Source organism: Anas platyrhynchos, chromosome 11 (genome assembly GCF_047663525.1).
Source record: "Anas platyrhynchos isolate ZD024472 breed Pekin duck chromosome 11, IASCAAS_PekinDuck_T2T, whole genome shotgun sequence".
Taxonomy (NCBI): Eukaryota; Metazoa; Chordata; class Aves; order Anseriformes; family Anatidae; genus Anas; species Anas platyrhynchos.
Genome location: NC_092597.1, coordinates 12,585,844 through 12,612,191, shown reverse-complemented (window position 1 = coordinate 12,612,191; position 26,348 = coordinate 12,585,844). Strand labels below are relative to the sequence as shown.

Genomic DNA, 26,348 nt, shown 5'->3' with positions numbered 1-26,348 from the left:
AGACCCCTCAGGGTCCCCCCTTTGAGCTTCCCCTAGGGACACCTCAAGGGGATGCCCCTGATTGTGCACTCCAAGCTCCAGCAGCACCTACAGCAATTTTATCCTTTATTTTGCAGGGGAAACCAAACCAAACCAAACCAACCAACACTTTGATGCTGGGCGACCTCTCTTTAATTTCGGAATAGCTTGCAGTAGGGTTGCAGGGGCCACCAGTCAGCACTCCCCGCGTTGCTCTGGGGAGCTTTGCAGCACCTCCAGGGCAGGACCGTGCTCCCCAGGTGCTGCCCCCAAAGCAAGCCCCCACCGTCCCGGCCCTGTTGGGGCATCTCGCCAGCTCCCAGCCCCGTGACGCAGCAGGAGGCGTCTCCTCGCCTTGAGCCTCGGCTGGGTGGGATAAGAGCGAGGTCACCCTCGCCACCCCCTCGCCTGCTCCCATGCTCGCCCGGGCTGTACCCAAACCGGGCGGCTTGTGGCCCCGCAGCCACCCCGGGGGCTGTCGCCGGGCTGGGGGGGTCCCCGTCCCCGGGGGGGTCCCCGTCCCATCTCACAGCCCCCCAGCCCCAGCCCTGGCGGCTCGTCCCTTTGAGCAGGTGCCGGGGGAGCGGCGGGGCGGCTGGCTCAACCTCTACCACTTCTGGCAGGAGGGCGGCTTGCACAACGTGCACAACATCATGGCACGCAAGTTCCAGCGCTTCGGGCCCATCTACAGGTGAGGATCCTGCTCCGATCCCACTGCTCCAGGCCGGGACAGGAGGGTGTTAATGGGGCACGTTCGCCCCAACACCACGGGGATGGGAGGGAGCGGGGTTTTCACCCAGGGAAGGGCTTTGGGTGGTTTTGGGGTGAACCCTGCTGTCTCCTTACCCCCCCCTGTGGTGGCAGGGAGAAGCTGGGTGTCTACGAGAGCATCAACATCATCAGCCCCCGGGACGCGGCCACGCTCTTCAGGTCGGAGGGGATGATGCCCGAGCGCTTCAGCGTGCCCCCCTGGGTGGCTTACCGCGACTACCGCAACAAGCCCTACGGCGTGCTCCTCAAGTGAGCCCCCAAAACCATGCCCTGGGGTCCCACCGCCCCCTGAGCCATCCCTGGAGCTCAGGGCGGTGGGGAGCTGCTGCAGCAGGAGGGTGCTGGGGGTGTCGGATGGGGTCTCCCCCCCCGCGCAATGCCACTTGTGACCCCACTGTGTCCCGCAGGACAGGGGAGGCTTGGCGCTCGGACCGCCTGACCCTGAACAAGGAGGTGCTGTCGCCGCGGGTGGTGGAGGGCTTCGTGCCCCTGCTGAGCGAGGTGGGCGAAGACTTCGTCCGGCGGGCACGGGCACAAGTCCAGAAGAGCGGCCGGGAGCGCTGGACGGCCGACTTCAGCCACGAGCTCTTCCGCTTCGCTCTGGAGTGTGAGCCCCCCCCAGACCTCTCCAAAACGCACGGGGGACGGGTGGTGCAACGTGCCCTGCCCTGCTGCATCCTCAGAGCACTTCTTCCCCAAAGAATTACATTTTTAGGGCTGTCCTCTCTCCCGCTCGGCAGCAAACCACCTGGCAGCAGCATTTTACCAGCACCCACACTGCCAGGGTCCCCATAGCCACGGGGAGGCTGCGTTTGGCCACAGTGGAGGGTGGAGGGGCTGCGTTTGGGTCTCCCCCCGTGCTGGGTGGGCTCACGGGTGCCGTGCTTGCAGCCGTGTGCCACGTGCTGTACGGGGAGCGGCTGGGGCTGCTGCAGGACTTCGTGGACCCTGAGGCGCAGCGCTTCATCGACGCCGTGACGCTGATGTTCCACACCACCTCGCCCATGCTCTACCTGCCGCCCGCCCTGCTCCGCGGCCTCAACGCCAGGACGTGGCGGGACCACGTCCACGCCTGGGATGCCATCTTCACCCAGGGTGAGCTCTCCTCCTCCCCGGTGGCTCCCGAAGCCACCGGCACGGGGCAGGGACATCCTCAGGTGCCACCTCTGGTGGTGGCACCGGCACCACCCAGCACCATGCCCCTCTTTGCCCCAGCCGACAAATGCATCCAAAACGTCTACCGGGACCTGCGGCTGCAGCGCAAGGGCAGCAGGGAGTACGGGGGCATCCTCTCCAGCCTCCTCCTGCAGGACAAGCTGCCCCTGGACGACATCAAGGCCAGCGTCACCGAGATGATGGCGGGCGGCGTGGACACGGTCAGGGGCAGGGCGCGGGGTGGCGGGGACTGGGCGGCGGCGGCGCTGAGCCCCGCTGTGCCCCGCTGCAGACCTCGGTGACGCTGCAGTGGGCCATGTTTGAGCTGGCACGGTCCCCGGGCACCCAGGAGCAGCTGCGGGCGGAGGTGCTGGCCGCCAAGCGCCAGGCGGTGGGGGACAGGGTGAAGATGCTGAAGAGCACCCCGCTGCTCAAGGCGGCCATCAAGGAGACGCTCAGGTAGTCGCGGGGCACGGGGATGCAGCCAGCCCCTTCTCCTCCCCAAATCTCCGGGGGAAGCCGGGGTGATGCTGGTGGGACGGGCATCCTGTAGGGTTCTATGCACAGAGGAGGGAGGCAGCTGTCCCCAAAATCAGGTGTGTCCCCCTCCCCTTTTTCCTGTCCCGCAGGCTGCACCCCGTGGCGGTGACGCTGCAGCGGTACACGGTGCAGGAGGTCGTCCTGCAGGACTACCGCATCCCCCCCAAGGTGAGCTCCAGGCCACGGGGTGGGAAGGGGAACGGGACCAAAATGGGGCTTTCCTCCCCCCATCTGCTCATCCCCGAGCTCCGAGCACAGCTGGGAGCCCGCTGTGGGGTGCAGAAGGGGCACAGGGTTGGGTTTAGCATGGGCAGCTCCCCATGGGGCTGATCCTTTTCCCCAGACGCTGGTGCAGGTCGGTCTCTACGCCATGGGCCGGGACCCCGAGGTCTTCCCCAAGCCGGAGCAGTTCAGCCCCGAGCGCTGGCTGCTGCCGGGCTCCAAGCACTTCAAGGGGCTGAGCTTCGGGTTTGGGCCACGGCAGTGCCTGGGGCGCCGCATCGCCGAGCTGGAGATGCAGCTCTTCCTCATGCACGTGAGAACTCGGGGCTGGGGGCGGTTTCGGAGGGCGTAGAAATCATAAAATCTACATTGGGAAACAACTTTCCATCTAGGTTGGAAAAGTCTTTCCATCTAGGTGGGAAAAGGCCTTCAAGATTCCCCAAAAGTCACCAAGTCCAACCATTAACAATAAGTCCCATCACTAAACCTCATCCCTTAGTGCCAAACCCCATCCCATAGTGCCCCAACCCATCCCTTAGTGCCCCAACTCCATCCCTTAGGGCCAAACCCCATCCCCTAGTGCCAAACCCTGTCCCTTAGTGCCAAACCCTGTCCCTTAGAGCCCCAACCCCATCCCTTGGTGCCCCAACCCTGCCCCTCAGTTTTTCCCTGTAGGGGGCTGGGCAGGATGTTCTGGGCATCCTCGTCCCCGCCTCCCTCCTTCTCTTCCTTCCTCCCACCCCAGATCCTGGAGAACTTCAAGATCGAGACCAAGCGGGCGGTGGAAGTCGGGACCAAGTTCGACCTCATCCTCCTGCCCGACAAACCCATCTACCTGACGCTCCGGCCCCTGCAGCGCCTGGCGTGAGCGGGGCACCTGGTGGCCCCCCTCCAGTCCCAGCCTGGGGACGCCTCCAGCACCTCCAGCCCTGGCTCCAGCCCCACGGGACAAGGGGGGAAAGCTGCCCCCCTCCCCATTTTGCTTCGCTTCCCTTTTGCTCTGTAATTTCTAAAAGCAGCAGCTCTTTGCCATGAGCATGAATTTTGCATCTCCGAGTGTCTCCGGCGTCCTGCCCCCGAGGACCCCCTAGGGCAGGGGGTCCAGGGTCCGGGGTCTCCTCGGGGGGAAGGTGGAGCCTGGGGGTTGTTTCTGGTGGGAGAAGCGAACACATCTCAGGGGCCTGCCACCCCTCTGGGGTGCTTTAGGGAGAGGGGTGCAGCCGTGACAGGGAGGGCAGCAATACGGGGGTGCTGGTGACCCTTGGGGCCACGCTCCCACCCCCCTCCTGCCCCAATCCTTCAGGGAAACCGAGGCATCCCCCCCGGTGTGGGGCTGGGCGATGAGCCCCACAGGTGCCCCCGTGTCCCCAGGGTGCTCACCGAGGTGGGGATGTGGGGAGAGCGGGGGGCCGAGCCCCCAAAGCCGTGCTCCTGCTCCAGCAGCCGCGTGCCCAGCTCCTGCTTCTCCCGTCCCCACCTCCTCGCCGCCTCCTCCAGCTGCGATGCACCAAAATTAGGCTGCTCCCCCCTTATCCCCCCCAAATCAGGGGGTGCCGGGGTGCTGCCCACCTGCCTCTCCATCACACGCCCTCGGGCTTGTGCCTCCTCCAGCCTGGCCAGCAGCGACAGCTTCTCCGTGCCACCGAAGATGTCCCGGGTGCCGCGGGAGGCACGGGGGGCCATGGGGGGCGATGGGGGGCGCGGGGGCCTCGCCAGCTCCTCCTGCAGCCTGCGGTTCTCAGCCAGCAGCAGGGCGTGCAGGTCCCCTGCGTGGGGACAGGGGGGACCCCCTGGGACGTGCCCTCCATCCCCCATGCAAGAAGATGGGGCTGGAGGGCTCTGGCCCCGTGGTTCCTATGGGGTGGAAGCAGCAGCAGGGGGGTGGCCACCCTGATCCCACTCCCACCTACCTGCTGGTTTCTCGCTGCTCATGGAGAGCCTGTCCTGCAGCACCCGCTCCATCACCTTGATCACCTGCGGGAGCAGCAGGGATGTCCCCGTGTCCCCAAGGCGGGGGACAGCTCGCGGTGGGGTGGCGGTGACCCTCACATCCCCTCTGTTGCCATCAGTTTGGCACCGGGTGGCTCTGAAGAGCCAAGAGGGGCTGGGCCCGTCCGTCCTTGCCCCCCAGCCCCCCAGCCCCCTCCCACTCACCTTCTCCTGCTGCCTCACCGTCTCCTCCAGGCCCTTCGCCCTGGCCGCCTGCTCCTGGCACCTCCTGAGGGCGGCTTGCTGCTGCCGGTGGGCTCGCTGGAGCAGCACCAGCTCCTTCTCCCGGTCATTTTTCTGCGGGGAAAAAAGGGAAAAAAACCCCCGAGGGCCTCCGCACCATGCTGGGGGTGGCGGGGACCAACGCCCCCACCCCATCCCCATCCCCGTGGGTGCCGGTACCCGGATCAGCTCGTTCTGCAGCTGCTGCACGCGGTCCTTCAGCCGCCGCATCTCCATCGCGCCCGCCACCAGCTCGCCCTTCAGGGTGGCTGCCAGAGCCCCAGGCCACATCCTCAGCTTGTGGGACACGACCAGGGGACAGCGGGGTCCCCCGCAGAGGGGCGTCCCCTTTTCCGCCCTCCCTGACCACGCACCCAGGCGGTCCAGGACCTCCTCCCTGGTCATCACGTCCACGTCCAGGTCGGCAAGCAGCGCGCCGCCCGGCTCCTCGTGCCCGGCCAGCCGGTGCCGTAGGTGCCCGTTCTCCACCTCCAGGCTGGTGACGTGCCGGCGCAGGGACAGGAGGTCTCCTGCCATCCTCTTCAGCGCCAGGCGGTACCTGCTCGCCTCCTGCCAGCCCGGAGCACGGCCGGTGGCACCCCAGCACCAGCGGCACCCTGCTGCCAGCACGGGCTTCCCCCGGCACCCAGCCCCACGGAGCCGAGCTGAGGGTTGTCTTGGGGGTCAGAGCCACCTCGGAGGGGCTCAGAAACATCCAGTCGTTCCCCTCGTGTAACCAACCATCCATTTATCCATCCATCCATCCATCCATCCATCCATCCATCCCTCCATCCCTCCATCCCTCCATCCCTCCATCCCTCTGTCCTTCTCCATCCATCCCTCCACCCACCTCCACCCCTCTCTTCTCCCTCCCTCCCCCCATCCTCCCACCCTTTCCTTCCTCACCTCCCCCTTCTCCACACTTCCCTTCCCCAACTCCCCCCTCCCCAGCCCTCCTGCAGCCCCCACCTCATCTCCCCTCCTCCTCCTGCCACCCCCATGGGGAAAGGACTCCCCCAGAGCCCTGGGGTGCGGCAGTGCCAGAGCTGGGCTGAACCTCCGGGGGGGGGGACACGGCCCCATCCGCGGGGGACATGCTGCCACCGGGGTTTATTTTAATGGACGGGGGTTCCTGGGCTTCCCCACGGAGCGGGCACTGGATGCAGAGCAGGGTTTTCCCCTTCCCCCTCCCCGGCCTCTTCCCGGGAGGACAAGGACGAGGACGAGGACGATGCAGCCGCAGCAGTGGGGGCAAGGGCACCCGCACAGCCCTGTTACGGGGGGGGAACCCTCCCAAGGTCGGCACTGCCTCTGGATGGGCTGCCTCTGAGCACCCCAAGCCCTGCCCGGTGTTTGCACATCCTTGAAACAGGGGGAGGAAGATTTGATACGGGTGGGTGCGAAGGTTTTTGGTGTGTTGTTTTTTTTTTGGGGGGTGTGGGGAGGACATATGGCCATGTGATGCCGAAAAGGGATCTTACATGCCATGGGTGCTGAAAGGGAAATAATTGGCGGAGGGTTTGTGTCTCTGGAGGCAGGGAGGGCAGCTGAGCCTCCTGAATCCCTGCCAGAGCCCAGCCTTGGGGCCGGCCTTCGGGGGGGTCCCGCAGCACCGCGTGGCCTTGGGGGGGGGATGGATGCTGCCTGGGGGGGAGGAGGAGGAGGGCGAGGAGCAGCTCCACACTTTGCTTGCAGCGGATTTGGGGAGAACCCCCCCAGGTTCGTGTCCCCTGGGGGCCACCGCTGCCCGGGGCACTCACCCGCTGCTGGAGCTCCCTGGGGATGGCCCGGGACCTGCGGGGCAGAGAGCAGAGGGACCCCCATGGGTGGCGTGGGGAGAAAGGGGGCAAGGAGGAGACCACCCCAGGGGACACCTGTGGAAACGGGGGTGTCCCCGAGCCCCCCGTACCTCTGTGGCATCCCGGGCAGGATGCTGCTCACGGCGTCAGCTGGTGGCAGGGCCACGGCGTCCCGGTGGGGCTGCGAGGGGACACCAGAGCCAGGGGTCGGCGGCTGCACCACGGAGCCACCCGACAAAGGCAGGGGTGGCGGTGACCCTGTCCGGGTGCTGTCCCCATCCTGGGGACCTGGGGGTGCCCCCGAGGGGCTCGGAGCAGCCGGAGCAGAGCCCTGCAGCATCCTGTGCTGTCACCACAACACAAGCCTGCTCTTAGCAACCCGGGCTGGGCTCCCTCCCACTGCAGGGCAGCAGAAATCACGGTTTTGCCCTCAAAACCTCCGGCTCTGCTGCTGCCCGAGCGGGGCAGAGCTGCCCCGTCCCCCTGACAGCCCCCCAAAGCCACCAAAGTCCTCGTCCCCAGCCCGCCCCTGCCTTATCTCCCGCTCCCAGGCAGGCTGGTGGCGGGTCCTGCGGCAGCTCCTCGCTGGTGGCACCTCATTTCCATGCCTTGGATCTCGGCTCGGGGCTTTCAAACGCTCCATTAACTTCTGAGCCCCCGCTGCCCCTCAGATCCACGGGCTGGGCGACGCCGGCTCGGAGCTGGCGTGGAGCAGAGGTGCCCAAAGGCGCAGGGAAATGCCCCGCTCCCACCCCGCATTCATCCCCGGGGAGGGCGTGAAGCCGTGCTCCCCACCTCGCCCCCTCTTTTGGGGTCCCCACACGTTGTCCCCAGCCGTGGGGACACCCAGCAAGGGCCCCGAGCACCCCACCTGCTGTGGCCCCCCACACCCGTGTCCCCCCCAGGTTGCTGTTAGGGAACAAAGAGCCCGGTGTGGGTCGATGGAGCCCCCAGCGCTCGTCCCGGGATATGAATTTTTCATCACGGAGCCGGTAGGAAACAGGCAATTATCCTCCCCATCAATAATGCACGGGGACGGGGACCAGACACCCAGCCCCAGCCTCCTGCCTCGGAGCACCTCCCTGCCCTGCCAACACCCATTTTCCCCTATTTTCGCCCCAAAAGCTTCTGCTTGTCCCAGCACCACCCCAGCGATGGGGACAGGGGCGCAGGAGGGAAGGGGCTGCCCAAAATGCTCCCCAAAATGGAGCTGGGACCTGTGGGGAGGGCAGAGTTAAGGGTATTTGCGCTCCTCTTCCCCTATACCACCTCTGAACATCCCCACATGCATCTCTCCTTCCTGCAGGGCTCCGGGATGAAAGGCTGCGCAGCCACATCTGAAACCGCAGCAGCTTTGAAACTCCTGCTGATTTTTATTTTATTTTATTTCATTTTTTATTTTTTTTTCCCCGTCATTTACAATCCTCTGAAGCTTTCCCTGCCTGGCGAGCCGTTCCACACGCGGCTCCGCAGCCTTTCATCCGCCCCGACGAGACGCCCCCCTCCTTCCCCTATTTGCTTAGGCCAAGTTTTGTGATTTTTTTTTTTTTTTATTTACTTAACAAATTGCTAGGAGACACTTTGATGTCTCTCATCTGCTGGCATCGATTCAGCCGATCGCATCCGTCGCTCCCTCTCCCCCGTGCCCGGGGGGGCCGCAGGCTGAGGCTGCTCCGACTCGTCCCGTTGTGAGCTCCCAGGTGTCTGAAGCCCTGGCAGCATCCTCCCCCCCCCCCCCAACCCCAAAAAATACCTCCCTGGACAAGTGCTAAGCCCAATTCCGTCATTGTCCCCGCGATGGGATAAGCGCAGATTTGCTTATCAGAGCAAAATTGCTGCAGCGGCTTAGGAAGATCAGAGGGGGGGAAAAATCCCCCATTTCCCTTCTTTTTGGTGTCGGAAGCTCCCGGAGCCCCCAGGAGGGGGTCGCTGCCTGCCCCTGTGCGCCGAGCCCTGCCTCAGTTTCCCCACAGCCCTGGGATGCGTGGGGAGGCCTTTTGGTGGCTGCATCTGATTAAACCCAGGCTGACCCCTTCCCGCACACCGGGCTGGGGGGGGGACATCGGGCAGAGCATCGCTATTCAATTTGGGAGTTAATTGGATTGCGTCGGAGGGCGTTTCATCTGAGCTGAGCCCCATTTAACAGAGACATCAGCTCCACGCTCCCGCCTGCTCCGGCCAGATAAGGCTGGGGGGAGCAGCGAGCCCCCCCTCGGCCTGCCCGCGAGCGGCTGTGCTTTCATCCCTCCCCCCAAAAAATAAAGAAATTCCCAACCAGGAGGAGCGCCGAGGCTCCCCCAGCAGCTGGGGGTGGCAGGAGGTGCACACTGTTCCTCCAAAGCTTCCCAAAGCCGGGGCCCGAGGGGACAGACCCCAAAACCCAAATCCCAAGCCCCAAATCCGAGGCTCCCCATCCCTTAGGGCCGGCCGTTGCCTCGCTGCTGCCATTTGTTCCAACATTTGCTCGCCCATCGACTGCCTTTGCCGACAGAGCTCAGCAGGGAGCATCCATCCATCAACACCCCCAGCCCGGAGCCGTTCTGCTGTTTTTTTTATTTATTTTTTAATTATTTTTTATTTTTTTTCCCCCGGTTCTCTGCCTTTCACCGAGAAGCCGCTGGGTGGCACTCGGGGTGCGGCTGCACAAGGAGGAGCCGGGGAGGGGGGGGACACCAGGGCAGCATCCTCAAATCCTTCCCCTTTGCAGCATCCTCACCCCTGGCAGCATCCTTTCACCTTGCAGCATACTCCCCTCTTGCAGCACCCTCCCTCTTTTTAGCAGCCTCCTGCTTTGGAGCATCCTTGCCCCTTGCAGCATCCTCACCCCTTGCATCGTCTTCACCCCTCGCAGCATCCTCACCCCCTGCAGCACCCTGACCCCCCTCAGCACCCTGACCCCCTGCAGCACCCTGACCCCTCTCCGCACCCTGACCCCTCTCCGCACCCTCTCCCCTCTCAGCCCCCCAGCAGGGGCCGTGGAAATCGCAGAGCTCCGGGGCGCAGGAGGGAGCCCAGCAAACCCGGCCAGCTAAGCAAATGTTAGGAGAGGTGGGAGAAAACTCCCCCCAGTCCTTACGTGCTGCCCGTAAATTATTCATCGGCTGGGAAGAGAGGCACAAATCTATTCAGCGTGAGGGCAGGAGGCTAGGAAAACACTGCCCTGCTTTGTAAACCCTGAGCTGTGCACAGGGCTCTGCTGCCGGCACGGGCCCGCGGGCCTCTCCGCTTTGCTTTCCTCTCCCCCACTTTTAATTAAGGCATTAACGCCAAAACCCACAGCCAGAGCCCCGAAAGCAGGCTGTGCTGCTGGGGTTTGATCACCGGCAGCCGAGGCAGGGAAGTGACAGGGCTGTGATCAGCGGGGACCGCGCCATCGGGGCTGTCATGTCCCCGCCACCCACGGCACGCACGCACCATTAGCAGGGTGTCAGCCCCCATCGGCGGCGCTGTCAGGAGATGGGTGCGAGCCCCGCAGAGCTTTGGAGCCTCCGATTTCCCCCCCCTGCACTCCTCACCCCCTTTATGTCGGGTTTGCTCGAGCCTCCGCACGCTGCCTGGGCTTTATGGCAGCTCCCCATCAGGCTGGGCGCAAAGCAGCCGTGGCAGGCACGGGAAGGGAAGCAATAAAGCTCAGTGGGTCGGAGGAAACAAATAAATAGCTTTGCTTTCTTTTTACCTGCTATTTCTTCTTTATTGCTAATTTTTCGTCCCGCTGCTCAACATCAATTGCAGTGTCCCCATCCCCTGCAGCACCCCCATCCCCTACAACACCCCCGTCCCCTGCAGCACCCTCGCCTCTTGCAGAAAACAAGGGTGAGAGGATGGTGCCAACCCCATCCAGGAGTTTTGGCTGCCACCTGCTACCACAGCATTAACAAGCAGGGTACCCGCACCCCGATTTGCCCCGAGCATCGCCCCCCGGCCCCAGCACCTTTGCTCTGTGCCCAGCCATCGTGCGCCCCACACCTCCCCCTCCCCGCTATTTAATAAGCAGAGTCGAGGTTTAACGACCTGTTATTTTTAAAGCCAGCTGGCTGGAGTACAGGAAGATATTAGCACGGTGAGGGCTGGTTTTGCATTCGCCCCACAGCTCCATTTATCAATACAAAGGGCTTGGAGGAGAACAGCTGCTTTTTTTTTTTTTTTTTTTGCTTTTTTTTTTTTTGCTTTTTTTTTTTTCCCTCTACAGCCGAAAAGTAGGAGACGGAGGTGCCTGGGGTCTAAAACCTAATGCAGCAGTAATAGGGGAGAATTTGCTAAATGGATTCGGGATGGAGTGATTAGATCGGATCTGGGGCGGGCATGCAGCTGCCACGGGGCTCATCCTGCGAGAGGAGGGAGCTGGGCTGAGCCCCTCCTTTGCGTGCCCCCAGCCCCTCTCCAAGGGCCGGGGAGGTGCCGTGCTCCTGGGGCTTTGCAAGGAGAGCTTTGGGCTGAGCAGAGGAGGATGCCTGCTGCATGCCACGCACCGACTCCCTGCAGAAAACCCCGGGAGGGGTGGGAATCACCAGGTCCTGCTGGCGCAGAGGGATGCTAAAAGTCACTCTGCGGCCAGCTCTGCTCCCGTCTCCGGTGGAGCCTGGGGCAGCAGAGCATCTCCGAGCCAGACGCTGCTGGCAGCCCTAATGTGATTTCCCTGCCCTCATTTCCCGCGCCCTGCTCCCGCCAGCCTGGCTTTTATGGACTGGCTTCTAATCTGGTTAGGGGGGAAGTCGCAGCTAATGGAAGGAGCGATGGAGCCCGCGCTGCCCTCGGCAGGGCGGGTTTGGGGACGGGGTCACTGCTGCGTCCCCCAGCAAGGGGCAGGTCGGGGTGGCTGGGAGCTGGCATCTGGTGGCATTCCGGAGACCGTGACCCCCCCAGCTTGCTCTTCCCAGCCTGATGCTGTCTCTGAGATGAGCAATCAGGCTCTGAATGGATGCAGCGGCACGAGCAGCGGCGCAGCACTCCCCATCCTTCTCCGCGCCTGCCCTCGGCCCCACAAAAGCTCCATCCAGCATCAAAAGCACAGAGCACCAAAGACGCCCCAAAAGGGACGGGATCATGCAAAATGCAACAGTTTATGCTCTGCCTGCAATTACCGGGGCCGGCGTCCAGCTGCTGCCCAGCCCTCGCCCGCCGGAGCCGGAGCGGGAGCGCACGTGCTCCTAATTCAATTAGCGCTGCCCTGAACGCTCCCCGGGGGCTGACGGGCGGAAAGCAACCAATTCCCCTTAACGAAGACATTTGCTGCCTCCGCGTGCCTTTCCCCATCCCGCTCATTAGGGCGCAAGAAGGGGAGCGAGTGGGCGCAGGTGACTGACGGCTGTCGCTCAAAGCCCTGCCAGCGATCACGCCCGCAGAAGTCGAGGGGAGCTGTTGGCGAATGAAATGCAACCCCCCCCCCATCAAATTATAAATAAATATATAGATTTTTTTAGGGTCTGGTGGCTGGGCTGGCGCAGGAGCAATTTACACCACGGCGCCGTGACGATTTACACCAGGCACCGATCTGCTTCTGTTTTTAAATGGCAGCAATTACATAAATTAAGGCTGGTTAAGCAGCGGCGCATCCAGCCTGTTGATTTTGCTTCGCCTGGAAAAAAACAACGCTGGCTTTTCCTTTTTCCTTCCCCCCCTTTTTTTATTCCCCCCCCCCCCGACATTTGTAGCATTGTGCAGGACCAGTCTGTGCCCCAAGGGTCCCGAGTGCAGAATTAACGCCCTGAGCAAGGTGAGGCTGTGCCAAAAGGAGGCACAAGCCATCGCTGATTCATGCCCAGCTAATAAGCAGGGGTGGTTAATAAATAGGGGTGATTAATAAATAGGGGTGATTAATAAGCAGGGGTCATTGACAAACATGGGTGATTAATTAATCCGCCAGGGATGAGGAGATCTCCGACGCGCTCCGATCCTTGGCGGATGCTGCGCGTTGCTGGGGACCCGCTGCACACACCAGGGCTGAGTCCTGCTCGTGTTCGTCACCGCTCTGCGCTGGCTTCTGTGTGGTCAAGCTCGTCTGTGCTGGGCATGGCAACGAATTCGGGATGGAAAAAGAAAAAAGGCAGGGAAAACAAGAGCCCGGCGTTGCGCCACAAGCCGTACGGAGCTGGCTTCGTTTTCCACTGCGAGAGTTTTCCACCAACAGACATTAATTTGCGAAAACGCGAGCGTTTTGCTGAAGCCTTTGATTTCTTTGTCTCTGATCAAAGTCTTTTGTTCTCATTTGCGCTCCAAAGAGGGAGCGGGGAGAAGGCAGCGGCGCCGGGCGCGCGCCTCGCCGCCTCATCCCTCGGGTGGGTGCGAGCATCCAAAACCCAGCTCAGGGCGGCCCCGGGAGCATCCCCAGGATGCGCGCCGGGATGTGCAGATGGCCCGGGGTTTATTTAGCTCCTGCTTGGTATAAAAAGCCCAGGCAATCTGGATTTCAGCTCTCCCAGCCCACGGCTCTCCTGCTTTTTGTTTCCTCTCCCGGCTCTTACATGTATTAAGGAAGGTTTTGGGGGGGTGGGGGGGGGGCAGAAGGGAGAGGATGGGGAAGAGGAGAGAAAAAAAAAATTACAGCTCCCAGATCAAAACAATAATCAGCTAAATGAATTCCGCAGCATTTTCCCGCATGACTGCGAGTGATAATTTAGTGCAGCAGCCAGCTGGAAGCAAAAGGATTAATTCTGCACTTAGTGACACCCATGTGAATAATTCATCAGACGCAGACCCCTTTCTGCTGACCCCCCCCGGGCAATCGCTCCGAAGACCCCCCCTGGCCCGCAGCATCGCTCCCCAGGGAGGGGGCAATGAAATCACCAGAGCTGTCCCAAATTAACTTTATGGATATTATTATTTTTTTTTGCGAAGGGGAGGGTTTGGGGCTGGCTGCAGCAATTCGATTGATCGGTCGGGGCCGAGGGCAAGTGGGGTTTCCCCCTCCTTCCCCAGCCAAAGATGAAAAGCTGCCAAATTCCCTCCCCGCTGTGACACCCCCGGGGACCACAAATGGTGAAGGATGAGGCCAGCGGGAAATCCGTCACCGCCTCGAACCAGCCCATCCCTTCGCCACCCTCCGCGGGGAACACTTGTGATGAACACAGGGAGCTTGGGGAGGGCTGGAAACACCATCAGCCCGTCACCGCCCGCTCCTTTATCCTCGCGGAGCCGTGCCAAGGGGTTCCCCAAATCCTCTCCGCGGGGCTGGGTCCGTGCGTGGCACTGGGATGCTCCGGGATGGCTCCAGGCGCGGTGCCAGAGCGTCAGAGCCAAGGCACTGATGTGGGCAGACGGCTTGTCACAGCCACCGCCCCTGCCAGGGGCTGCCTGCACGGGTGGCGAGGATGAGGAGCGAGGAGCAGCCTTCGTCCTCCCTGGCGAGGCCCTCAAAGGATTGGCACGAGCGGAGGCGGCCAAGGAGGGCGGACAAAGCTTTGCGGCTTGGCTAACACGTGGCTGGTGGCCAGCCGGGCAGGGAAGGGTTAAGCAGATGGGGACGCTCCCCCCTTGGCTTCTCCCGACCCCCCCAAATACGAGGTGTCAGGCTGCTGAAGGTGAACTCATTGTCTGCAGACGCTGATGGGAAGGGACAGGCGCGGTGACACGCTGGGCGGCCGGGAGTGCCGAGCGCCATTAGCTTGCGCGGGGAAACCATTAACCTCCGGGGCTCTCCAGCCCAGATCCAGCCTGGGATGAAGATCCCATCCCACATGGGTGCGGGGAGGAGGGGGAAGAGGAGGGAGAAGGCTGATGGCTGGGTTTAATTGCCCCATGGCACCAGAGCCGGCGCTTGGCACCCGCTCGCCCCGCTGCCGGCACCTCCGAGCCCCCCAAACTCCATCTCTGCCCCCAAATCCCGCACGGGAACGAGCCAGGCGGGGCAACAACACAACAATTATTGTAATGAATGAAACGCACGAGTGGGTTTTATGGGAATCTGCAGCCTCGCGGGCGTCTTGGCACCGGGCCGGCCTCCCCTAAGTGATATTTTATTTATGGGCTCCCCGGATGTGTTGATGCCGCATGTTTCGCTGCAGACGCAGGCAAAACACCACGCACGGGCTGCAGACAGACAGACAGAAAAACCCGTGTGCCCCGTGGACGTTCCTAGATGCCCAGGCTCCATCCATCGCTCCCCGGTTGCCCTGGCAACTGCTTTTTGGGAGATGTGCGGGGCTGCCCCGTGGCACCCAGCTTGGTGTGCGGTGGGGAGCAGAGGGTCCCCGCCTTGGCCCATCAAGTGCCACCTGATAATTAAAGCTCGCCATCCCCCCGAGCCTTCGCGGGGAAGATCGGCCTAACAAAGCCGCCTGCTCCAGCAGTTAAATATTTCATTGCCCCCCAGCTCTGGGGAGGGAAGGGGGGAAGGAGGGAATTGGTTTCTGCCGGGCAGGGCAAGGCAGAGGCTGGGTTTTGGGGAGCTTTGAGGGACTTTGCTGGGTCTCAGCTCCGACAGGAAAGTCTGTGGGAGGTGCTGGGGCTCTCGAGGAGCCCCCAGGACCATGGCAAGAGAGAATCTGGCCCCGGGAACACCGCCCTGCCCCATGGCCCCGAGGCTCGGGCACATCTCCAGCCCTCGGCTGGAAGCAAGGAGGCAGCCGACTGCTCTGCCCCCACCGCTCGCTCCACAAGTTGACAAGCACAAGAGGAGCCTTTTATCAAAAAAAAGGAGCTGATGGAAGGCAAAACCGCCCTCTCTTTATGCTGCCATCAAGGCCTTCCCTTCCCCCAGCTTAATGCGAGGCACAAGCCTTAACTCCTGCTTGGCCAACCCGGGGATGCTGCGGGGCGCACGCGAAGCCCCGTCCCCAAATCCAAGCCGTGGCCACAGGCAGGGGCTCACCCTCATCGATGGCAGAGCTGCTCCGGGAGCCACAGCGCTGGTCCCAACATCTGAGGACATCTGGGGGAGCCCAGGGTCTCCCTGTGGTCCCCACGTCCCTGCTGGTGAGGAAGGATGTTGGGGTTTGGGATGCTCAGCCCTGATGCCATCCCGTGGGATGCCACGGAGGACCTACGGGTACAAGGATGTGCAGGTGGCCTCCAGCTCACCCCTGTACTGGTCTTACTGGGAGGGAAGGGGAGGTGAAGCAGGCTGGGTGGGGAGGAAGAGGAGCTGTGCATCGGGGCGCCCACCCCAAATCCCAGCTGGCGGGCTCCTTTGGGAGGAATGAGCACCGACCCCTGGCAATGCTCGAGGGGCGGCACGAGGCGCGAGCAGCCCGATCCCACCGAGCCCCCCGTGCCCTGGCTTGCTTTGTAAGCAGCCCCTTTTATCCAAAAGGCTATTCCAGACTCCAGAGGCTAATTATCCGGCAGTATTGATGAAGGGACAGGGAGGAGGCTGCTGGGAAAGGAGAGGGGAGATTGAATGTTAACGACCGCCGTCATTAAAGCCAGCACATAACGAGGCTGAGCAATAATTACAGCAGCATTGGGGGCTGCAGCCCTGGGTCATTTTCATTTGTGCTGCTTATGGCCTACGTGCCACGGGGGCACGTCTTCCCCATCAAGGCTGCTCTGGGGCAATTCCTCATGCTTTTAGCACTGGCACGGCTTTTAGGGGGCCTCGGTGCTGCCCTGGGAGCCCCAGGACCTGAGTCCTGCTGCCTGGTGACACGTTGTGTCCCCAAACCCTCTCCACGGAGCAGCAGCAGGCTGGGACACGGTGTCAGAGAAGGTGACACAAACGCCCTGCTGATGGGACACGGTGATGACAAGGTGTCTGGCGGTGGCTCCTCTGGGCAGATGTCCTCGAGGGCAGGGAGGCCACGTGGCTCTTGGGAGAGGTCATCTTTGGAAGCATGGGAACTCCCCAAGATCCTCTGTCATCCCCATCACAACCCTCACGCCTCTTCTCTCCCCTGTCCAGAAGCAGCTTAGCTTGAAGATCCCAAGGGATAGGATGAAGCAGGGCATGGTCCCACCACCCCAAAGCCACCAGAGCACATGGACAGCCCAAGCCTGCATCCCTGGGAGCAGGAGCCCCTGGACTTGGTGTTGAGGAGATGGCAGAGGTTCTTCAGGGAGCGTAAGCAGGGTGGGAGGATGCTCCGTGCTCACAAGACCTCCGTCCCCTTGTGTTGCTGGAGACATGGGTTTGGTGGCCCCACACCTGCCCCACGGTTGCAAGGGACATGTTCCATGTCCCCCATGCTCCTGGTGCTGTCCCTTTCCCTTCTGGGGTGGCTGAAGCCCACCCGTGGGATGTGGAGCTGAGCCGGGCACCTCGGGCAGGTGGGGTTAGCACTGGGCTGGAGAAGTGGCTCTCCAGTAACGAGCTCTGTGGGGGATCGCTTGGCCCGCAATGTGCTCGGGGTCCCAATAAAGCCAGACCCGGGCTGGCAACGGGAGGAGGAAGAGGAGGAGGAGGAGGGTGAGAACCGCCCGCTCCGGGCCCCCTTCATTATAGACTTGCCTAAGGATGAGAGCATTGAAGAGCTGTGAAGTGGAGGGGGAGAAAAAAGGAAAAAAAAGCAACAAAAAGCAGCACGGCAGCGTGCAGCACGCGGGGATGTGCTTTGGAACGGAAAGAATGGGCTGGGGGCAGCGGGCAGGCTGCAGAGCCGGAGCTTCGGAGGCTGCTCCCCGCCCCAGCGCCAGGCTGGGCGCATTCAGCGGCGACCTTGAGGCTCTTCTCCCCCCCGCAGAAAGCAGCAGCACGAGGGCTTTTCACCCCCCGGCCCGCCTTGACGGGAAGGAGAAGCCTTCCCCAGCTTTGTGCTGCTAATTGCACGCGCACCTGCCTCCCGCAAACCAAGGTCACCCAGCGCCACCGCGGGCCGGCAGCGATTTATTCGCGTGCGCACGTGGGCGAGAGGGACTCGGAGCATCCCTGCCAGCACCCCGGGGATGGAGCCAACCCCACCAAGGGCTGGTGCCAGCAGGATCGCTCCCAGCCCGCTCCTGAATACTGGGGGGTGATGCTGGGGGGGTCCGGGTGGGCTCGGGGTGGTCCCCACCTCCCAGCAGCTCCCCTCCTGCTCCTTCCCGTCCGGAGAAACCCACCTCTGAGCGGTGGCACGCCGCTCTCCTTGGGAAGCAGGCACCCTGCAAAACAATAACCGATTCCCTTCTGCCTTGCGTCCCTCACTATGGTTACTAAAAGGCCCCTCATGTGTCCTGCATCCCGAATGCCCCCTCCCCTCCATCACTCCCCCGTTTCCATGGCGATGCGGTGATGGAGCGGCACCAGCACGCGCGGGGAGATGCAGCCACCGCGCGCCACCCTCGCGCTGCCGTTTAGGATATTGATGTTTAAAGCTCCCGAGATTATCTGGGGGTAATTGGTTTATGGAAATGGAGACAAGTCCTGCCGCGGAGTTCCTCGGGGCAGGTGGAGGGGGGAGATGGGGCGCCCGAGGGGCTGCACTGCTCAGGGTCTCTACCTCGGAAGACACCCGGCCAGCAACAGTTTGCTTGGGGAGCTCTGAGAGCTCTCTGCAGACTTTTGCAGCCCTGGCTGCTGCTTTCGCCACGTGGACGAGCCCAGGTCCTATCCCTGCGTCCCCACGGGGTGCTTGCAGGGGCATTGCCATGGGGAGGTGGGCAGGAAACCAGAGTTGTGCCTGCGGCTGCCTCCTGCCCCTCGCCCTGCTCTGCTCCTGCAAGGTGCCTCCTGCCCTGGCACGAGCGGGGCCGCCTCTCCCCCACCCCACCAAAGCCCGGCTGGCTAATTGAGTCCCCCGGCACATGCATAATGCAGTGCTGCTTGCCCGGGCATCTTGTTTTATTTATTAAAACGCTCTTTTATTTATTATGATATCATCCCGAAGCCCGCGCGCCACGGCCCGATGGCTGCTTTGACATCTTCTCAGCCTTTCGGCGTTGTGCACGCTGCTGCCCAGAGCCCCGCGCGTTGTTTAATGCCTCAGCCAGAGGCCCCTGCACCCAGCATCCCTTGGAGGGGCCGCATTTCACTACGGGATTTTCCCTCGGAAAGCCCAGCGTCCCCCCACGGGGTGCCCCCTTCCTGGCGTTACCCCGCTGCACAGGGGAGGAGTGATGCCGGGGGTGATGGAGGCGGTTGCTCCCCACGTCCCAGCCCCCCTGCCCGCTCCCCAGCCCCTTCTTTCCACTCCTGGAGGACTGGCTCCGAGCTCATGCTCTGCTAAACTGCAGGCACGTCCCCGTTGCCGCTCCTGGTCCCCAGGACATCTGCCCACCGCAGCACCCCACCCTGTCCCCGGGCCCCCCAACCTCCCCAAACTGCATGTCACCATTTCTAGGGACACGGCAGGATTTGGGATCCCAGCCCAATCCCCGGCAAAGGGGAAAAGCCAGGCGCTCCCCCCCTCCCCTTCCCCATCTCATTAATTCGCACCAGCTGATGTGATAAGGCGCAGAGGGGCCGCAAGCTGCTCCTCGTGGCGGGGGGACCGTCCCTGCGCCCATCACACCCCGTGCATGTGAGAGACGGCGCCGGCCCCCCCTTGTCCCCCCTCCCCGCCACCATCCATTGCTTGGAAGGCACGCCAACGTTCACCTCCGCCCCGCGGGCTGCTCACAGCCTCTGCGTGTAAATCCCCGCCGACGCGTGGCTGTGCCTCCCGAGTCCTTAATGAGGGGCTGCCTCCTCCTAAGCCTTCCCTGTGTCCCCCCCCTGCTGCGACCACCCCGCTGCAGGGGCTCGGGGCTGGTGGCGGTGGCACGGGATGGATGGGGTCTGGCCAGAGCAAAGGGGGGAGTGACCTCCTGGGGACCCTGGGGGGCTGCAGAGCTCCTTGCTGGGGTAGAAATAACCTTTTTCCCCTATAAATATAACCTATAGCCTTTTTTTTTTCCCTATAAATTTGCTCTTTTTGTTCTTTTTCCCATCCCAAGGATGGCCAAATGGCAGCAGAGAGCTGGGGAGCGCGGTGGCAGGGTGAGGCGGCAGTGAGGATGAAGGCTGGCGGCGCGTTTCCAGCCCAGTATCTCCCAGTGCGAGCATCACAGGGATCCTGGGAACAGGGGGGGATTGCTGGATAACCCCAAATACCCCCAGACCCAAGCCAGAGCGATGGAAACGACCTCCTGGCTTTGCCTTTGACTGCCCAGCGCCCTCCCAGCACCCTGGGTGCAGGACAGCATCAGCCCCTGAGGCTGCAGGGCCAAAAAAGAGAGAAAATGAGGGGGAAAATTGGGATCTGACCTCCTTCTTGTGCCCTAATCTGCTTCTCGTGCCCTAATTCACACCAGTCACGATGTGAATTAGGCAAGGCTTGGCGCCCCACAGCACACCGCTCCAGGTCGGTGTTTTCTGGGCCATGTTCCCAGGTTTTCCCATTCCCTTTCCCCTCCCAGGCAGCAGCAGCAGGTTTCGTGGCGCACATCCCCGCTGCCACCGCTCGTGTTTACATCTCCCTGAAAAAAAACGAGAATATTTTCCCGCCAGCAACGGCCGCGGGGCGATAATTAGCAGTGGGTTTTCATAGTAAATTCACAAACGGCAAAGCGACGGAAAACCCAGCGCGAGAACAAAAGGTTTCCAAAATAGCAGGCGTGAACCTTGCCAGGCTTGGCAAACAGCTGGCAGGCAAAACCCCAAACCCTCGTACCCAAACCCCTCGGTGGAGCTGTGATTATCCACCCCAAAAACCCAGCACCACCGCTCCCAGGCGGGAGGAACTCAGCACCCCAGGGTGTCCTGCTCCTTTTTCAGCTCTCCTGACGGGGCGCAAAATGTGTCCCGGCCAGCCCAGCGCGCTCATGCTGCGGTTTGCAACCTGTGGCTCTGGGAACCGGAGAATAAAAGTCCCCGCGTCCCCAAGGGGCTTGGAAAGAGGATTAAGGGGCTGATGTGTTACACGGGAGGCTGCAGATTGGAGGGGATGGAGTGTGCTCCTGTGGGGTCCCAGCCTTGTTCCCCTGTTAAACAGTGGCCCAGTCTGGCCGGGAGATTTACGAGCGGCTGTTGGGAAGGCGGCAGCTTTATCCTCCTTCGGAGACTCCATAAAACGATAGTGGGCTCCGGCGGTGAAGATGGACTGGGGCTGGTGTGAGTTTTCCTCCCTGATGGCTCCCCAGGCTCCGTTCAAGCCTCCGCGTGCCAGCAAGCCGCGAGGCTGAGCGCCGTTTGGTTTACCCCAGCCACGCGGGTGATTTAACGGGGTTTGGGCTCTGCAATCGGGGTCTGGGCTGCAGGGCCACGGCACCACAAAGCCACCGCTTTGTGACCTCTGTCCCCCGTCCCCCTGGCCCGGAGGGATGCAGACGAGCGGATTTGGGCTCGGTGACCGCGGTGCCACCCGTCCCTGGGAGAGGTTCTGCCCTTCCTCGCTTCCTGCAGCCCCCCGCGCCGCAGCTAATCACATCTGGGGCTGGGAAATCGCATTTGAGGCTCTATTAATGCAGCGCTGGCATGGCACAGGCCCCGGCCTGTCTCTGCTGAGCAAAGCGAGGAAAGCAATCCAGCCGGGGAAAGGCAGCTCCCGGAACGAGCTCGGGGGAGCCGGCCAAACGCAATTTTCCGCGGGAGGAAGATGAAAACAGCATCCTCTTCCTCCCCCCCCACAGGAGGGCATCCCCAGCCCCACAGAGGCACGGGCAGAGGAAGGAAAGCGGAGCCAAAGGAAGCCGGCGCTGTTTTATTCATGGCTTGGTGCCGCTTTCCAAGCACGGTGTCGCCTCCAGGGGACCCTGAGGGTGCTCATTAGAGATCACACGGCGGGTTTGGGGCACCCCCTTTCCGAGGACAATTCCCGCCCCAGGCTGGGCGTCCCTCGGGCTGAAAATGTGCCGAATTCATTTCGGTTCCATTTATGCAGTAAAACTCCCAATTCACCTGTCAAATAATTAAATGGGCTGGCAGCCCAGCTCTCCCGTCGCCTGCTCCATTAGGGGAGTTTTGCACTTTCTATATTTGTCAGCGGCACGCGTGCAATTTCCTTCCCCCCGCCTCTTAAAACGGAGCAATTTTCTCTTTTTAACCCCATTTGCTTTTCTCATAAAGGCAGCTATCTGACACTTAAAGGGACATGATTACTGAAATTGCAGGAATTAAAGCTCGCTCCTGCGAGTCGATCCGAGGCGCTCCCTCCGAGCACCCGAAGAGTTTGCGCTTTGAGCTGAGCGAATCAAGAGCCCATCTTCTCCACCTGAGCCCCCGCCTTCGATTTCTTTGCTCCATTTTAGCTAAGAAAACGTGAATTGCTGCTCTTCACCGGCTCATTTCTATCAGATGCCAGACCTCATCCCATCCCCACGAGCATGATGCTTAGACCAAGAACTGCATCCCAACAGCCTCAGCACCCCGATGTGTCCCTTCCTTACAATTTAGGAATGTTTTTAATCAGTGAAAAAAGACCTCTGCCATGCTCTGAGGCCAATTTTGGGTAGGGGTGCCAGTCCCCAGCACCCTGCAGTGCTCCCAGAGCAGGAGATGCTGCCCCAACCCCAATCCCTGCAACACCCCGAGCTCGGGAAAAACAATTTATTTGCCTTCACCGGGAGAAACCATCACACGGATGGGACTAAAGCACCGCCTGCCATTTGCAGAGGGTGAAGGCGAGGCGAGGAGGGTGGCTCGCTACGGTGTCACCCCGGCCTCGTGTCCCCTCCCAGCCCCCCGCCAGGAGCGGGATGCTGAGCTGCCGGAGGAGCCCTGCGAAGCCCCCGAGGAGCCCATCACGGGCTGACAGCCTCTCAAAGGCCGACAAATTGCTCGCCGGCGCGGCGTTATTCATCACCCTGCCGGCAAAGTTTGTTTTTTCAGCCTCATTGGCTTTCCAGTGAATGGAGGCAGCTCGCGGCCCTTCTCCCCCCCGGCCCGGCGCTGGGACGACCCTCGCTGTCACCGCGATGAGTGGCAGGAGGTGGCCAGGGCACAGACGGGAGACGCACGCCATCCATCACCCGCTAACAGAGAGCTCAGCCCCGGCGAGGCGACGACACCAGCTTTTATCTGGCAGGAAGGCTTTTATATCCACCGCTCACCCAGCGAGACCGGGCACGTGCGCTTCCGAAACGTGGCAATTGTAGCCCAAAAGCAGCTCCCAGCCCATCCCTGGGGTCATTGCACAGCCAGAGGGCTCAGCCAGGCTCATGGACGTGTCCGTGCCTAACACCCGTGTTTTTATCCCATTTTGCAGACCCCTTGAAGCTGCCCTTGCATGGGGTGGATGCGGAGTGCTCGCTCTGGGAAGCATCCGACCTTCACGCGCTGCGCCCTGCCCGGGCGTTGCAGCCCCTGGGCAACAGCAGAGGTGAAGCTGGAGCACGAGCCGTGCAGAAAGCCCTTTGTTGGGGGGAGAAGGGTTCCCCGTGCCCTGACAGCAACAGATTGCTGCAGCCTGGCTGCCAGCTGCTCCGGGGAGGCTGGAAACAAACCACCAGCCACGGGCTTGCACCCAGCTCCGGCTGCCAAGGAGCCCTCCGAAAGCTGGCTGCCTCCCGCAGCGCACGCGTGGACCCGTGGGAGGGAGGCAGGATGGTTCCCCCAGCACAGGACCAGCTCCTGCTCCCCCCGGGGTCTGCTGCAAAGCCCTGGGGAGCCTGGCCCCATCCTGGCTGGCTGGGGATGGCACCCCTGGGGATGGTGTTGTTGGGTCATCCTCGCCCACCCGGGATGCTGAGAGCTCGCCCGTGGCATGTTATTAGCTTGCCGGGTGCCGTGCCCGAGCCCGGGGACAATTAGGGAGCCATCTGACCCTGCGACGTGCTCGAGGTGTTTGAACAGGCAGCACAGCCTCCTGCTTCGTGCGTGCCGGGGCATACATTAGCCGCAGGTTGCGGGGAGATGAGCAAATCGTTATCGCCGTGCCGTGGCCTTTCGGGAGGAGCTCAGCACCCATCCATCACCCCAGCATCCCGCAGATGAGATGCTTGGCACGGTGTGGAGGAGCAGATCTCCCATCGGGGCGAGCCCACGTGTCCTTGGCATTTAGGAAAGCAAACGGGATCGAGGCGACAGCCCAGCGCCCGGCTCGCACCCTCTGCCCTCCATCCGGCCTCCGGAGGTGCTGCCGGCTGCCAGAGCAGCACCCACAAACCCTATAGCCATCACGGCCACCAGCCTGGTCCCACTTGTGTTCAACCCCCTGAGACGCCCCCCACATGGAGCAGGATTTTTTGGGACTCAGGGTTCAGCAGCAGCCCTACAGTGGGCCCTGCACCCCAAGACCTGCAGGTTCCTCTCCATGACAAGGACCCCAGCAATGCCCCCTCCTTGCACCCCCTGACTCCTTTCTGCCCAAACCACTCAGCCCTATCTGTGGGTTTCTTCTCAGCTAGGACCCTTGGGGGCAGGCGGGGCATTAAAGATGCTCTCAGGGGGAAACTGAGGCACGAGATGAGGTCGCTGCCCCACCTCTGGAACAAGGACTCCGGGATCCCCTCCATCCCCTGCCAGGAATTAACGCACTCCTGCCTCCCAGCTTTCAGTTTTTAAATAAACCCCATCCCCGCAAATACTTCCAGGCTGACATCAGCAGCAGGTGATTTATCACCGCTGGAGCTCGGAGCTCGCTGCATTCCCCCCGGGGGCCCAGGAGCCAGGGGGGAAATTGCCTTTGCTGATGCCTCGCGCCCCTGCCCTGCCCCAGCCCACTCCCACCCCTATCGATCTCCGCCGCCTTTTCACCACTCAGCAGAATTTCCATCTAGATATTTGCTGAGCAAAGTCAATCGAGCCTCACTAATTATCATTTCTGGTAGGTTTTTGGTTAAACGGGGCCTCGAAAATTCAAGGAGAGCCCCAAGGCGGTGCAGGGCGAGGGGCTGTAATGCACGGAGAGGTGTCCCCGGGGCAGCCTCAGGATGGGGAGCAGGGGGTTGGAAAGCGAACGGAACCCCAGGGATCAGAGGAACAGAGCCCGTCTGTGGTCCTGAGCCTTCCCACGAAATGTTTTCACAGGTGTGAGACACTGAGAGCGGGCGAGGCAGCAGCCTCAGCACCGGGGTGGTGCGGAAACGGAGCCCCTCGGGGAGGGTTTGCCTTCCCTCCTTTATTTGCACAGCTTCGGGCACGGTGACGCAGGGCGAGGTGCAGCCGCCGGGTTTGTTAATCCTGACAGTTCGCCCTGCAGCTTCGGGTTTGAGCTGGAAGACGAAGTAGCTGGGATTTATCAGCCCCAGCTGCCAGCAGCTGGTAGTTTGAAGGGCTTCGGTGCCCAGGTGACACCGTGCCCGGGTGACACCAGCCCACGGGGCTGCGTCTTCTTGCTAAAAACGTCAAGTTTGGTGCCCCGTCCTCCCATCCCCATGCTGAGGCTGGGGTCCTCGTGCCCACGAGTGGAGCTGGGGATGGGACACCCAGGGATGCACGAGCACGCAAAGCTCTGCTAGGAAGCTCCCGGTGATCAGAAGGTGTCCAAAGTGCCCGCAGCCCCAGGTCCCCACCCCAACAGGTCACCGCAGGCACCAGGACGGCATCTCCTCCGGCTCCTGCACTAACCTGCGCTGCCCACGGGGTCAGATCCGGGCTGGATCCTGGCGAGGAGAGGCGGAAACTGCTGCAGCTGAGCGGTGGCACCGAGGAAGAGGAGGAGGAAGAGGAGGAGGAGGAGGGATGCTCGCCTGCTGAGTCACCCGGGAGCTCCGGGGAGGAGCTGAGCGCAGGGTCAGCCTGCGGCATCTGCGGATGAGGAGTGGGGTTGGGAGGGGAGCAGCACCCCCACCTTGTGTCCCCCCATCTAACCTGTGGGCTCAGGACCTCATCCTTCAGGAGCAAAGCTTTAGCTAGATGTTAAAAAGCTCTAGGAACAGCCACGGTCACCCCAGAGCCAACACTTTCACATTAGCAGATTATCCCCGTGCCTCCCCATGGCCCAAACTAGCTTATAAAAAATAATAGTGATAAAAAAATAACTTTATGCAATAAATTCCTCCTATTCACAAGCTTTCCTGGAGCCCCCAGCTGCATCTAATGGGGACCAGGTGCTCGCAGACCTTAAAAAGAGCAGGGCAGGGCAGGGGTAGGGTGCTGCTTCCATGGGGGCTGCTGGGGGGACTGCCTGGGGGACTGCCCAGGCAGGTGAGGAGGATTTGGGGTGGGTTATGGGGCTGTGCTGGAGGTGAGAGCCCTGCTGTGGGTTTTGTGCTGGGCAGGAGATGCTCAGCACTGTGGGAAATAGGGTGCTGTGGGCTGGGCTGGGCAATATCCCCTAAAGAGCCTGCTCCTGTAGGTCTGGGCACTGCCTGGCTGCAGGACTGGGGGACAGGCTTTTGGGGGGCTGCCACCAAACCCCACCCACATGGGACCCCCCCAAGGTCCCCAAATTGCCCCCAGCTCCCCTACCTCTGTGGGCAGCGAGTGGTAAGCGGACTCGGGTGTGCGGAGGGGGACTTCAGGGGACGGCACGGCTGGGGACGTGGGTGCTGGGGCTGCGTCCCCCTCTTGCTGCCCCCTCTCCTGGCCTTGGGGTGACAGCGGTGGGGACCTCGTGGCGGGTGGCCGGTGCTCGTGCAGGGCAGCCACAAAGGCCAGGCGGCCGCAGTGCATGGCCGGCTGCTCGCTGCCCACCCGCAGCAGAGCCGCCACTGTGCTGCAGCAGTACCAGTCCTCATCCCGCCCCGCTGGGGGCTTCGTGCGAGGCTGGGGGGGCCGGGGGTAGATGGCGAAGAAGGCTTCGCCCACCTTCCTCTTCCTCGCTGGGCTCCTGGGCGAGTGCAGGGCTTCGATGCGCAGCCGCACGTCGTGGTTCCTGTCGTTCTTGCAGAAACCTGCGGGGTCAAGCCTCGCTTAGCAGG

The 26,348-nt window shown here is 62.2% G+C and overlaps 2 protein-coding genes across 4 annotated transcripts; one reads left to right on the top strand and one right to left on the bottom strand.

Annotated features, from left to right (window-relative positions):
* Nucleotides 1-375: 375 nt before the first annotated feature.
* Nucleotides 376-3,748, top strand: CYP11A1 (cytochrome P450 family 11 subfamily A member 1). The gene is made up of 9 exons (XM_027466310.3): nucleotides 376-709; nucleotides 883-1,038; nucleotides 1,197-1,396; nucleotides 1,681-1,884; nucleotides 2,005-2,165; nucleotides 2,237-2,403; nucleotides 2,574-2,652; nucleotides 2,828-3,019; nucleotides 3,452-3,748. Exons 1-9 carry the CDS (start codon nucleotides 435-437, stop codon nucleotides 3,572-3,574), a joined length of 1,557 nt encoding a protein of 518 aa, XP_027322111.3. The 5' UTR covers nucleotides 376-434; the 3' UTR covers nucleotides 3,575-3,748.
* CCDC33 (coiled-coil domain containing 33) lies at nucleotides 3,652-26,229 on the bottom strand. Of its 3 annotated transcripts, XM_072043604.1 has the most exons (11): nucleotides 25,897-26,229; nucleotides 25,054-25,233; nucleotides 6,827-6,897; nucleotides 6,678-6,711; nucleotides 5,292-5,487; nucleotides 5,098-5,186; nucleotides 4,861-4,992; nucleotides 4,617-4,680; nucleotides 4,276-4,472; nucleotides 4,087-4,203; nucleotides 3,652-3,856 (listed from the first exon to the last, which is right to left on the bottom strand). In XM_072043604.1, the coding sequence occupies exons 1-11, from the start codon at nucleotides 26,098-26,100 to the stop codon at nucleotides 3,794-3,796; spliced, it is 1,347 nt and encodes a 448-aa protein (XP_071899705.1). In that variant the 5' UTR covers nucleotides 26,101-26,229; the 3' UTR covers nucleotides 3,652-3,793. The 3 variants fall into 3 exon arrangements, with proteins under 3 accessions (XP_071899705.1, XP_071899704.1, XP_071899706.1); XM_072043603.1 differs by having other exon boundaries at nucleotides 5,098-5,487; XM_072043605.1 differs by lacking the exon at nucleotides 4,087-4,203 and having other exon boundaries at nucleotides 5,098-5,487.
* Nucleotides 26,230-26,348: the final 119 nt, after the last annotated feature.